The 13226-nt window shown below is 46.4% G+C and overlaps 1 protein-coding gene across 1 annotated transcript in view; it reads left to right on the forward strand.

The window, feature by feature from the left end:
* The window catches only part of vash1 (vasohibin 1), a 37440-nt gene that overhangs the window by 5348 nt on the left and 18866 nt on the right, over window positions 1–13226 (forward strand). The window contains exon 2 of the mRNA XM_059960403.1: window positions 12486–12574. Coding sequence (XP_059816386.1) covers window positions 12486–12574 — 89 coding nt within the window. The remainder of the gene's footprint in view (window positions 1–12485; window positions 12575–13226) is intronic.

Below are 13226 nucleotides of genomic sequence, written 5' to 3' on the forward strand. Positions count from 1 at the left end.
GCCTTATTCTGGAAGGGAGCATTTGGAAAAGACAGTTTGCAGGGTGGGTAGTGCCTGTATTGATTTTTCCTGCCCACTACTTTGCCTTGGACACATACACGTCCTGCAGTGGTGGTAGACTGCAGCCAATGACCTTTCCTGCTGACCTGGCAGTTCGCTGTAGTTTTTCTATGTTCAAACACAGCTCAGAGTATGAAAAGTGCGATCACTGTGCTGAGGTTATTGTACAGGCCTCCCGATAGCCAGCAGGAGACAGAGGCGCAGATACATAGACTGTGGCAAGATGTAACAATATCAGAGTAATTGCAGTGGATGACTTTTTATTTTCCCTGGTGTTGACTGGGGCTTTGCAGAATTTGGTGCATTTTTATTTAGAGAAGGCGGCTGCAGAGATTAGTTGTGATCTTTCGAGAATAATTAGTTTCTGGAATGGTTCCAGAGGACTGGAAAATCAGAAATGTCATTCTGTAGCGGTGTGCTACATGCAGCGCTAAAATTACGACACGGAGTCGGTAACTGCAGTCAAAGGAAAAAACTTTATTCGAAATCCTCAGCCTCACTTTTAAGCCTCCCTCAACCTGCCCCCTGTGGCGCAGAGGCTCCAAAGCTCTGTGCTCGCAAACCCCCGTAGGCTATCTAATTGTGAGTCGGTTCGGATGCGCCAGGAAATGGGTCGCCACATAACCCCCCCCCCCCCCCAGAACCGGCGATACACCCCCCAATGTCCACAGTCTGGGCCAGAACCTGCTTGGGAGGTCGGCCTCTGCGCCGAGGTGCCGGAAACTCGGCCGGTTGTGCCAGGTCCACATGGGCCGGTTTGACCTCCTCTTTCCCCCCAACGTCCAGCACGAACGTGGACCCGTTGTTCCGGAGCACCATAAACGGCCCCTCGTATGGCCGCTGCCCGCCCCTTCGTACAAACACAAACTTACAGTTCTGCAGGTCTTTGGGTACGCAGGTCGGGTTCCGCCCGTGCTGTGAAGTGGGTATGGGGGCCAGGTTACCGAGCTTCTCGCGTAGTCTGCCCAGGACTGCTGCGGGATCTTCCCCCTTGCCCCCGTGGGGCTGGTAGGAACTCCCCAGGGACGACCAGGGGCGCGCCGTATACCAACTCGGCTGACGAGGCGTGCAGGTCGTCCTTGGGCGCTGTGCGGATGCCGAGTAGGACCCAGGGAAGCTCGTCCGCCCAGTTGGCTCCTCGCAGGCAGGCCATGAGGGCCGACTTCAGGTGACGGTGGAAACGCTCCGCTAGCCCGTTCAACTGTGGGTGGTAGGCAGTTGTGTGGTGCAGCTGAGTCCCCAAAAGGCTGGCCATAGCTGACCACAGACTGGAGGTGAACTGGGCGCCTCTGTCGGAGGTAATGTGGGCCGGTACACCAAAGTGAGATATCCAGGTGGTGATCAGGGCTCGGGCGCAAGATTCGGAGGTGGTGTCGGTGAGCGGGACCGCCTCTGGCCATCTTGTGAACCGGTCCACGATAGTCAGGAGGTGTCGCGCTCCGCGCGACACTGGCAGGGGGCCCACGATATCCACGTGAATGTGGTCGAAACGCCGGTGGGCGGGATGGAACTGCTGTGGTGGGGCTTTGGTGTGCCGCTGCACCTTGGCCGTCTGGCAGTGCATGCACGTTTTGGCCCATTCACTGACCTGTTTGCGGAGTCCGTGCCAAACGAACCTGCTGGAAATCATAGGTTCGGTTGCTGTGTCCAGAAACCCAGCAGTTTCAACGAAACCGCATGAACAGAGGCGGCGTCGGTCATTTCTGGTCCAAAAATCGTTTGGACCTTCGGGGTCACCAATTGTAGCAGTGTGCTACACGCAGCACTAAAATTACGACACAGAGTCGGTAACTGCAGTCGAAGGAAAAAACTTTATTCGAAATCCTCAGCCTCACTTTTAAGCCTCCCTCAACCTGCCCCCCGTGGCGCAGAGGCTGCAAAGCTCTGTGCTGGCAAACCCCTGTAGGCTATCTAATTGTGAGCCGGTTCGGATGTGCCAGGAAATGGGTCGCCACAATTCCACTCTTTCAGCAGGGGCAGAGGCAAAAGACAAACTATAAATTAGTTAGCCTGACTTTGGTGGTTAGCAAGATGTTAGTCCGTCATTAAGGATGAGGTTTCAGAGTACTTGGAGGTACATGAGGTGGCATGCTTACAATAATGGTTAACGCAATGCTTTCCAATATGATAGCTATAAGATCTGGGGTCAATTCCCATTGCAGTCTGTAAGGAGTTTGTACTTTCTCCCAGTGACACACGGATTTACTGAGTGCTCCAGTTTCCTCCCGCATTCCAAAGACTTGCGGATTAAGGTTAGTAAGTTGTCAGCATGCTATGTTAGCGCCAGAAGCCTGGCAGCAACTTGTGAAGTATCCCAGCATAATCCTTGGACAGTGTTGGTTGTTGATGCAAATAACACATTTCACTATATGTTTTGATGTACATGTGACATTAAGATCTTTATTTTTACGGTAAAATAGGTTTGTTCCTTTAAGGGAAAATCTGTTGAAATTCTTAGAGTAAATACCAGGCAGGATAGACAAAGGAGGGTCTGTGGATGTTGTTTACTTGGATTTTCAGAAGGCCTTTGATAAGGTGCTGCACATGAGGTTGCTAAATAAGAGCCCTGTAGTATTACAGGAAAGATACTTGCTTCAGCAGAGACGAGAAAATCTGCAGGTCCTGGCAGTCCAAGCAATGCGCACAAAATAACTGGAGGAACTTGGCAGGTCAGGCGGCACCTATGGAAAAGAATAAACAATCGACATTTCAGGTCAAGACCCTTCGTCAGGATTGGAGAACAAAATGAGAAGTCAGTATAAGAAAGTGGAGGGGGAAGTTGAGGAAGAATTACAAGGTAGTAGGCGCTAGGTAAAACTGGGAGAGGTGGAAGGGGTGAAGTAAAGAGCTAGGAAGTCCATTGGTGAAAGAGATAAAGGACTGGAGAAAGGAATATCCGATAGGAGAGGACAGAAAGCCATAGAAGAACGGGAAGGGGAGGAGCACCAGAGGGAGATGATGAGGTGAGAGGGAATGGTGAAGGGAGAGAGCATTACGGGAAGCTCGAGAAATCGACTTATGCCATCAGGTTGGAGGCTACCCTTTTGGAATATAAGGTTTTACTCCTCCAATCTGAGTGTGGCCTCATCGAGGCAGTAGAGGAGGCCATGTACTGACATGTCGCAGTGGGAAGAGTCTAGGCACAAAATGTCGACTGTTTACACTTTTCTAAGGATGCTACCTGACCTGCTGAGTTCCTCCAGCATTTTGTGTGTGTGTGTAGCATTAAGTGATTGGCTGACTGGCAGGAGGCAAAAAGTTAGAGTAAAGAGGGCCTTTTGAGGATGGCTGCTGGCTGACTAATGGTGTTCTGCAGGGGCTGATGTTGGGACTGCTACTTTCCAAGCTGTATGTCAATAATCTGGATGATGGAATTGATGGCTTTGTGACCAGGTTTAGGTGGAAGAGCAGGGGGAGACTGCAGCAGAATTCAGATAGATTAAGATAATGAGCAAAGAAGTGGCAGAATATAGTGTTCGGGAAGTGTATGTCATGCGCTTTGGTAGGAATAAAGGGCTTGTTGCTCGTTGTATGACTCTGCAATAAGGATAGGGCAGAACATGAGCAGTGGTGCACCAACTAAAATAAACTGGGACTTGTAAGCCAATGTCAGCTGTACGGTTAAGCCCCAGCTATCAAAGGGGGCTAGCTTCAGCTTGAGCAAGGAGGTGCAAAAATAAAGTTTTGCTGCTGATCTCTTTTTCAATGTGACATCAGGCTACAATGAAAATATTTCTACATTAATTCCTTGTTCTTTTCTGAATCATTAAGGGTATCAGCAAACTAAGGTGACACCACTACATGTGTTAAAAGTTATAAGAAATTACTTTATTATTTAAATAATACAGAATGAAAGAAAAATGGTAAATAAAGTAGAAGACAAAATAATACTTATAAGCCAACCACTAAGCCATGCCGCACGAACTGCAGGTACCTGATGGCTGTTAGAGTCAGTATCTCTCTCCCTAAGTATTTTTGTCTCTATCGCCAGCTTTTAGCACGAGTTGTAATCCAGCCTAAGAGTCCTCCCCTTGCACAAAGAAATTGCTCCTTATACCCTTCGAGAATCTTAACAACTTTTACCTCAGTAATTTTCCATCCCCTAGTTATGCCAGCCTCTATCTCTTGCGACTTCCAGTCTCCACACAAATTAGAAACCAAGATCTCATATCTGTAATGAAGAAATCATCCTTCACCAGTATTTAATCTACGGGCTGTGTCCACGCACAGCTGTAGGCCATTGCCACATTCCAAGCTGACACCATTTTGTTCTACAAAAGTACATTTTGTGTTACATGCTTTAGCATATACCAAGGAAGAATCGATTTTTAACTCTTTCCTTGCAACGGCAGAAAAAAGTGAGATTCATATCATTTGAGAGAATCAAGCAATGGGTTGTTGATGTTGAGTGCTGACTTGGACTGCACTGTGTGGACCACACTTTGGTAGAAGAAATAAAATAGTCGACTATTTTCTAAATGGGGAGCCAAAGGGACTTGGGAGTCCTTGAGTAGGATTCCTTAAAGGTTAACCTGCGGGTTGAGTCAGTGGAGAGGAAGTAAAAGGAAATGTAGGCACTTAATTTCAAGAGAACTTGAATATGAAAGCAAGGATGTAATACTGAGTCTTTATAAAACATTGGTCAGACCACACTTAGAATATTGTGACCAGTTTAGGCACCCTTATGCATGAAAGAATATACTGACATTGGACAGGAATGAAAGGAAGGTCGTGAGAATCAACTCTGTAATGAAAGGGTTAACGTAGGAAGGGCATTTGATGGTTCTGGCCCTATACGATGGAGTTGAGAAGAATGAGGGGGGAATCTTCACTGAAATCTATTGGATATTGAAAGATGGGGAGGATGGTTCCCATAGTGGGAGAATCTAGGCCCAGAATAGAATAGCGTCCTTTTAAAACAGAAGAGGAGTTTCTTCAGCCAGAGCATGGTGAATGTGGAATCCTTTGCTACTGACGGCTGTGGAGGCCAAGTCATTGGGTATATTTAAAGTGTTATGAATGTACCACAGCTCTGAGGGGCCGAAGGGGCAGGAGCAGCCCCCTCCTTCCGGAGAATCACAAGATCGCTATTAATTCGGGTCTCAGACCCAGGAAGTGAGATACGTAACAAAAGCATAAGTTGATAAGCTGAACTCGGGCCAGGTAGCATCTATGGGGGCGGGGGGAGTACATTCGACGTTCAGGCTGAGATCCTTTGGTAAGATTGGAGAAAAAAAGATGAGTAGATATAAAAGTTGGGGGAGGGAGAGTGAAACACACAGTGATGGGTGAAACCAGGAGGGGGAGGGATGAAGTAAAGAGCTGGGAAGTTGATTGCTAAGAAGAGCTGGCGAAGGTGAAGTCTGATAGAGAACAGAAGGCCATGGAAGAAAGAAAGGGGGAGGTGATGGGCAGGCAAGGGGGTAAGGTGAAAGAGGGAAAAGGTAATGGTGAGGGGAGAAGGGGAAGGCTATTACCAGAAGTTGCAATGAGATCATTCCCATTCCAATATGTCAGTCCATGGCTCCTCCACTGCGACAGTGAAATCTACTCATCTTTTTTTTCCTCCAGTCCTCCTGAAGGGTCTAGGCCCGAAACATCGACTGCACTCTTCTCCTTACGTGCTGCCTGGCCTGATGAGTTCCTCCAGCATTTTGTGTGTCGCTTGGATTTCCAGCATCTGCAGATGTTCTCTAGTTTATAAGTTGATATGCTCTTGATTTGTAAGGGTGTCAAAGGTTACAGGGAGAAGGAAGGAGAATGGTGTTGAGAGGGAAAATAATTCAGCCATAATGGAATGGAGAAGCAGACTCGATGGGTCAAATAGCTCTCCTATCTTAGCCACTCTGAGATTTACCTGGTGAGCTGAATGTCACTGGTAAATGTGTCGAAAGTGACTCGGAACTTGTATATTGTGCTGAGGGTGTAATGGGCAGGTGGTTCCAGTATAAGAGCAAGAAGGTGTTGCAGTGCTATCTCCGGAGAGGGATGACTGGATCCACACAAAGGGATGTGGATCCGGAGGGAGCAGATTGTGGCCTTCAGGAAGGTTACACACACCGGTCCTCATTGAGGGGTCAGTGGTGGAAAGGGTGAGCAGCTTCAGGTTCCTGGGAATCAGCATCTGCTAGGACCTATGCCGGGCTCAGCACATTGATACAATCATGAAGAAAGCTCGCCAGTGACTATGCTTCATTAGGAGTTTGAGGAGATGTCACCAAAGATTCTTGAATGTTTCTTCAAATGTAGCATGGAGAGCATTCTGACTGGTGCATCACAGTTTGGTATGGAGGTTCCAATGCAGGGGATCACAAGACACTGCAGAGTGTTGTGCATCAGCTATGTGCACAATCCTCCCCACCATTCAAGAGGTAGTGCCTCAAGAAGGCACAAACAAGACGGTCTGGCTATTTGGGCATTTCCTCTTCCCGTTACGTCCATTGGGGAACAGGTACAGGAGTCCTGAAGACCCACACTCAATCATTCTGGAACTGTTTCTCCACCTCCACTATCACATTTCTGAATGGCCCGTGAGCACTACCTTATTATTCCATTTTTGCATGGTTCGTTTATTGTGTAGCTTGTTTTTGTCTTGCACTATACTACAAAAAGATGCATTTGACAGCATACATCAGTGATAAATATGATTCTGATACCGGAACAGAGATGTGGGAGAGGTCATGGAAATTTATGGCATGGTCCAGCATAGCAACTACTGAGCAGCAGGTGTAACTGTGAGTTGAGCAAAGTAGGAGGTTTAGTGCCTCCAAGGAGTTTTAGAAAGGTAAGTTGTGATGGGATTAAAAGAGGGAGGGTTATCTGTTTGGGTGTAATGTCACTGTGCAAAGGAAGGTGAGCATTAACCTGGCAAGGGGATTTGTTTGTTGCTACATGGCACAGGCAGAATGAAGGATTTGTATCGTAGTAAGAAAGGATGTGGGTGAGGATTGGTACTTGTTGTATGAGCAGCTAGGGTTTCCAGAACATTGATCCAGAAATGAGTTCTAATGCCGCCACAGCTGCTGGGAAACATAAATTCAACTCGATCAAATCTGAGTAGTGGTAAATGTAAAATGAACAGATTATCGAGAGCACCCATCTGATTTGCTGGCGTCCATCAGAGTGCAAAGTGTGCTGTCCTTTTCTGATCTGGGCAGTAAATGCTGGCATTCACATCCCATAATTGACAAGCCAAGGTGCCAAGGGAGAGGGATGAATGAGGAAGGTGAATAAAGGCCATGGGATAGAAACCAGTCAGTAAGGTGGTGCAAGTAGAAAATTGCTGGGAGCAACAAATTAAACAGGAGATATTAGATCTGAAGTGGGCTTGCCTCTCTGCTTTCACTGCTGTCAGTTATGCAAGTCATGGATGAGGGGCTCAGGAATAGCGTCGCAATCAGATGTAGAAGGATTCTTCATCGCTGTTTCTGTAACAATTTTGTTTTACCAGTCGGTTGTTATTCCTGAGCTGATCCCCCAGACCTGGAGGATCCATGGACCACTCTTGGTCTGGCCTCTGCTGTTTGGTGTGGGTGACTCTACCAGGAGCCAAAGCAAAAGGCCCTGACGCCAGCCAACATAGCTCACCAGGTCATTGAGGCACACAAGCCTCCCAACCACAACAAGGTTGTGGTCCTCTTAGAGGTGGAGAGGGTTTGACCTGTACAAAAAGGACTGGTTACATATGAACTCGGGGACCAATATCTTTGCAGGCAGGTTTCCTAGAGTTGTTGGGGAAAGTTTAAAGTGATTTGGCAGGGAGGATGGAAGCTAAGTGATAGGGCTGAGGATGGGGCAGCTGATATACAACTAGATGCAGTGTGTAGTTAGACTGAGGAAGAACAGGCAGATGATAGGACAAAATTGTAGTCAATAAGATGAGTTAAAGTGTAACAAACACGGGCCGACATCAAGAAGTGTAGTGAATACAGGTCTGAAGGTGTTATCTTTGAATGTACACAGTATACAGAATAAAGTAGATGATCTTGTAGTGCAGTTAGAGATTGCTAGGTATGACATTGTGAAAATCGCTGAGTCATAGCTGAAAGAAGATCAAAGCTGGGAGCTTAACATCCAAGGATTCATGTTGTATCGAAAGGCAGGTAGGCAGAGAGGATGAGTGACTGTTGTTTTTATTTTTAAAAAATCAAATCCTTAGAGGCGATGTAGGATCGAAAGATGTAGAATCCTTGTGTGTGAAGTTAAGAAACTGCAAGACTACAAAGACCCTAATGGGAGTTTTGTGTAGGCCTCTGAACAGTTGCCAGGATATGGAATTCTAATTACACCAGAAGAGCGACTATAAGACATAAGAATATAATTGGGCCATTCGGCCCATTGGTTTTTCTCTGCTATTCTATCAGTGCAGATTTATTATCCACTTCAAACCCATTCTCCTGCTTTCTCCCTGTAACCTTTGATACCTCTACTAATCAAGAACCTATCAATCTTTGCTTTAAATACACCCAATGACTTAGCCTCCACAGCTATCTATGGCAATGAATTCTACATATTCACCACCCTTTGGCTAAAGAAATTCCTCCTTGCCTCTGTTCTAATGGGACATCCCTGATTCTGAGGCTATGCCTTCTGGTCCTGGACTCCCTCACTTTTGTAAGCATCCCCTCCACATCCAATCTATCGAGGTATTTCAATATTGGATAGGTTTCAGTGAAATTTTCTTCTTCCCCCCCCCCCCCACCCTCCAAATTCTTCTAAACTCCAATGAGAGTAGGCCCAGAGCCATCAAATGTTCCTCATATGTTAACCCTTTCATTCCTGGAGTCATTCTTGTGAACCTTCTCTGGACCCTCTCCAAAGTCAGCATGTCTTTTCTCAGACAAGAGGCCCAAAGCTGGTCACAATACTCCAAGAGCAGTCTGACCAATGCTTTATAAAGCCTCAGCATTACATCTTTTTATATCCTAGTCCTCTCAAAATGAGTGCTTACATTGCATTTGCCTGCCTTACCACTGACTCAACCTGCAAGTTAATCTTTAGGCAATCCTGCCCAAGTTGTTTTTCACCTCTGATTTCTGATGTTTTCTCCCCGTTTAGAAAAGTCTACGCATTTACACTTTTATCATTTCTACCAAATTGCATGAGCATGCACCTCCCTATATTGCATTCCATCAGCCACTTCTTTGCCCATTCTCCTAATCTGTTTAAGTCCTTCTGCAGACTCCCTGCTTCTTCAACACTACCTGCCCTTCACCTATCTTTGTATTGTCCGCAAACCTGGCCACAAAGCCATCAATTTTCTCATCCAAATCATCAACATGTTCGATAATGTGAAAAGACGCAGTCCCAACACAGACCCCTGTGGAACACCAGTAGTCACCAGCAGCCAAGCAGAAAAACCCCAGAATTTACCAGGGTGCTGCCTGGATTAGAGAGAATTTCTTATGAGGAAAGATTACATGAACTGGAGTGAAGGAGGGTGAGCGGTGACTTGGTAGAGGCATAGATTGAGTGGATGGCCAGTGTTCTTTTTCCCAGGGTGGAAATAGCTTATACCGGGGTATCATTTTAATGTCATCGGAGGAAGGCGGGGGGGGGGGGGGGGAATGTGACAGTTTTTTTTCACAGGTATGTGGATGATGGTAGAGGCAAGTACATTAGGGATATTTAAGAAACTCTTGAGTAGCCTTCTGTATATTTTTCTGTCATCCATTTACCTATTAGGAGGGAAGTGATCTTCGAGCAAGTTAAAAGATTGGCACATCATTTTGGGCTGAAGGGCTTGTACTGTGCTATAACGCTCTATGAAACTTGACTGCCGTGGGAGACGAGGGAGAAGATTGCTGGGAAAATTTAAAAATCCTCTATGGCCACAGATGACAAGAAAAGAAAAATAAATTTGCACTCCTGATGGCAGGATTTAATCATTAGTAACTGGCATGGCATTGTTTAGGGGAAGTCAGTTCTGTTCAATTAGATTAACTCTTTAAGGAGATGAAGAAGTGAGCAATGCTTCATTGACATAGTCCATATGGACTTCAGTAAGATCCCAGATTGAAACTGGTTCAGACGAATCCACAATCAGCTTGATGCAGGCAGAGCAAGGTGCTGGAGTGTTGTATTTGTGCAGGGAAGCTTGCGACCAGAGGTATTGTGCAGGGATTGGTGCTGGATCCCCTGCTGTTTGCTATTCACCTTGACAGGATACGAACATAGGGAGTGTCAGTATGTTCGCAGGTGTCACAAGCCTTATTAAAGGTCGTCTGAGTTGGAGAATGATACCGATCACTTGGAAGACAAGGGGAGATGGAATTTATTTTTTATTTAGAGTTGCAGCATTGTAACAGGCTCATTCGCCCAACAAGCCCACTGTGTCTCAATGCACTCGGGACCTATTAACCTCGTAACCAATGCACTTTTGGACTGTGGGAGGGAGCCAGAGCACCCACAAATCCCCCTTTATTATGGGGAAAATGTACTAACCCCTTAGAGATGGCGCTGGGCACGGAACACAGGTCACTGGTACTATGGTAGCATTAGGCTAACTGCTATGCTGCCGTGCTCCAAAGCATTCCAGACATGGATCAGGAAGAGAACTAGGGAGTGCGTAGAACCACGCAAGGATAACGGTCCTCCTGGGATGGCGGGGGTCACAGGTCGTGTGGTCTTGGCATCAGGATGCATCAGGTCAGGTTGCAGGGTTTGACTATAAGATGTAAGGAGGATGAGCAGGGATGTGACATGCACAATGAGCCGTGGAGCCCAGGGAGCGCTGAGGACCAGCGGGACCTCAGTGGGCACGTGCAAAGATCTGAAGGTGAAAACACAGGAAGGTCAGGTATTTAAGAAGGCGTGCCATATACTTCATTTACCCAGGTGTGTATATAAGAGCACAGAAATTATGATACAACTTTGCTGCGACCACAGCCAGAGTGCTGGGTACAGTTCTGGTCACTACAGAATTGAAGGGACATGTTCGAACTGGAGAGGGTTCTGAGGCTTTTCAGTTAAAAGGGGTTGCAGAGGTTGGGTTTGTTTTCCATGGAGCAGAGAAGGCTGAGGGGGTCGTAGTAGAGGGGCACAGAAGGAATAAGTCATGGGGACCATTCCCTATAGGCTGGGGGCATAGGTTTCAAGTTCCTGGCAGGAGGTTGGAGGGATCTGATAAGATTAACATTTGTGAAAGACTGGGTCGTCAGTATAACCATTTGCCTGATGCAAAGAACACAAGAACTAGGAGCAGGAGTCTTTCGTTCGGCTCGTCCAGACTGCCGTTGAATAAGATCGTGGCTGGTCTGGCTATGGACTCAACTCCACCCACCTGCCTTTTCCCCATTACCCTTAATTCCCCTGTGGTGCAAAAATCACTGTAACCATGTCATAAATATATTTAATGAAGTAGCCTGTACTGCTTCCCTGGGCAGAGAATTCCACAGATTTACCACTCTCTGGGAAAAGCAATTTCTCCTCATCTCCGTCCTCAATTTTTTCCCTTGAGTCTTGAGGTTATGTCCCCTAATTCTAGTCTCACTATCAGTAGAAACAACTTTTTTGCCTATTCCTTTCATAATTTTGTTTCCATAAAATCTTCTCATTCTGAATTCCATTGACTGTAGTCTCCCTGGTGATTCAATCTCTCCTCATTGGCTAGCCATTCATCTCCAGAATCAACCTGGTGAATCTCCTCTGTGCAGCCTCCAAAGTGGTTATATCTTTCATGAAGGAAGGGGACCAGACCTGCATACAATACGGGAGATCCAACCTCAACCGTACCCTGTACAGATGAAGCATTATATCCCTGTACTTCAGTTTAATCCCTCTAGCAATGAAGGTCGTTGTTCCATTTGCCTTGATAACCAGTTGCATCTGCAAGCCAACCTTTTGCAATTCATACACAAGTGTTCCCAAGACCTTTAGTCAGGATAAAACCCCTTGGCCACTATGCTTGGGAGACATTTAGTCAGGTAATTAGTCAAGTCACAAAAGGATAAGGAGCTAATGTGCTCAAATGGGATTGGTGTTGATGGGCAGTAACATAAGCAAAGGCATGGTGGATTGACTGGCCTGTTCCTGTGCTGTACAACTCTGACAACAGCAAGTGGAACATCTGCAAGAAGGCTGAGAGGGACAGGATCACAGTGGCGATTTCTGCTGTTCCAGTTTATAAACAAAGGGGTGCTTCTCAGCTTACCATGCAGGAGACAATCTAGTAGTTGCAGTGACGATGAAAGTTGCGTTGGTGAGGTTATTAAAGCAATTGTGGTTCTGTAGCCTGTGATCCTGTAGCCTGTGATCCATTCACAGCATTAAGCTCATTGTTTCTGTCTTTATATCATTTTATTTTTGCCCCCAGGGCTAAACAGCCCCATTTAATGAGTGTGCCAGCTCACCCACTTCCCCACTGCAGACTCTTTGGTTGGTTGTGTGTAACTGAACTTAATTCTGCACGTTTCCTGTGCTTTCAGATTCCGATACCATGTGTGCCTACATTTCAGCTGTCCACGCTTGTTCCTGACCGCCTGGAAGCCATACAGAGATACACCAGGGAGTTGCAGTATCCTTTCAGCCCCAGGGATGGGGGTGATGCAGAAGCACAGAGTAATACAGCAGAGCACCACGGATGCTAGAAATCAGAATTACCTTCTGGGAATGCAGGTCTTAATGTTTCTCATCAAAATCATGAAGTATAAATTCAGCCCTGTTGCAGATCTGTGTTGAGCCATGTAGAACATAAAACACTACAGCACAGTATAGACCCTTCAGCCCACAATGTTGTGCTGACTCAAACTGACTCCTCCCTCCCATATAACCCTCCATTTTTCTTTCCATATGCCTACCTCAGGCTCTTAAATGTCACTAATGTGTGTGCCTCCACCCCAAGCCCTGGCAGCACATTCCATGCACCCACCACTCTGTTTTTTTAAAACTAATTCCTTGTACTTATCCCCCAAACATCTTAAAGGTATGCTCTCTCGTATTCCGCATTTCCACCCTGGGGAGAAAGACTCTGGCTATCCACTTGATCTATGCTGCCTCATTTTGAATGTCTATCAAGTCATCTCTCATTGTCCTTTGCTCCAAAGAGAAAAACCCTAGCTCACTCAACCATTCCTCATAAGACATGCTCTCTAATTGAGGCAGCGGCCTGGTAAATCTCCTCTGCACCCCTTATAAAGCTTCTTTCCTATAATGAGACGAGCAAATTT

Source organism: Hypanus sabinus, chromosome 2 (assembly GCF_030144855.1).
Source record: "Hypanus sabinus isolate sHypSab1 chromosome 2, sHypSab1.hap1, whole genome shotgun sequence".
NCBI lineage: Eukaryota > Metazoa > Chordata > Chondrichthyes > Myliobatiformes > Dasyatidae > Hypanus > Hypanus sabinus.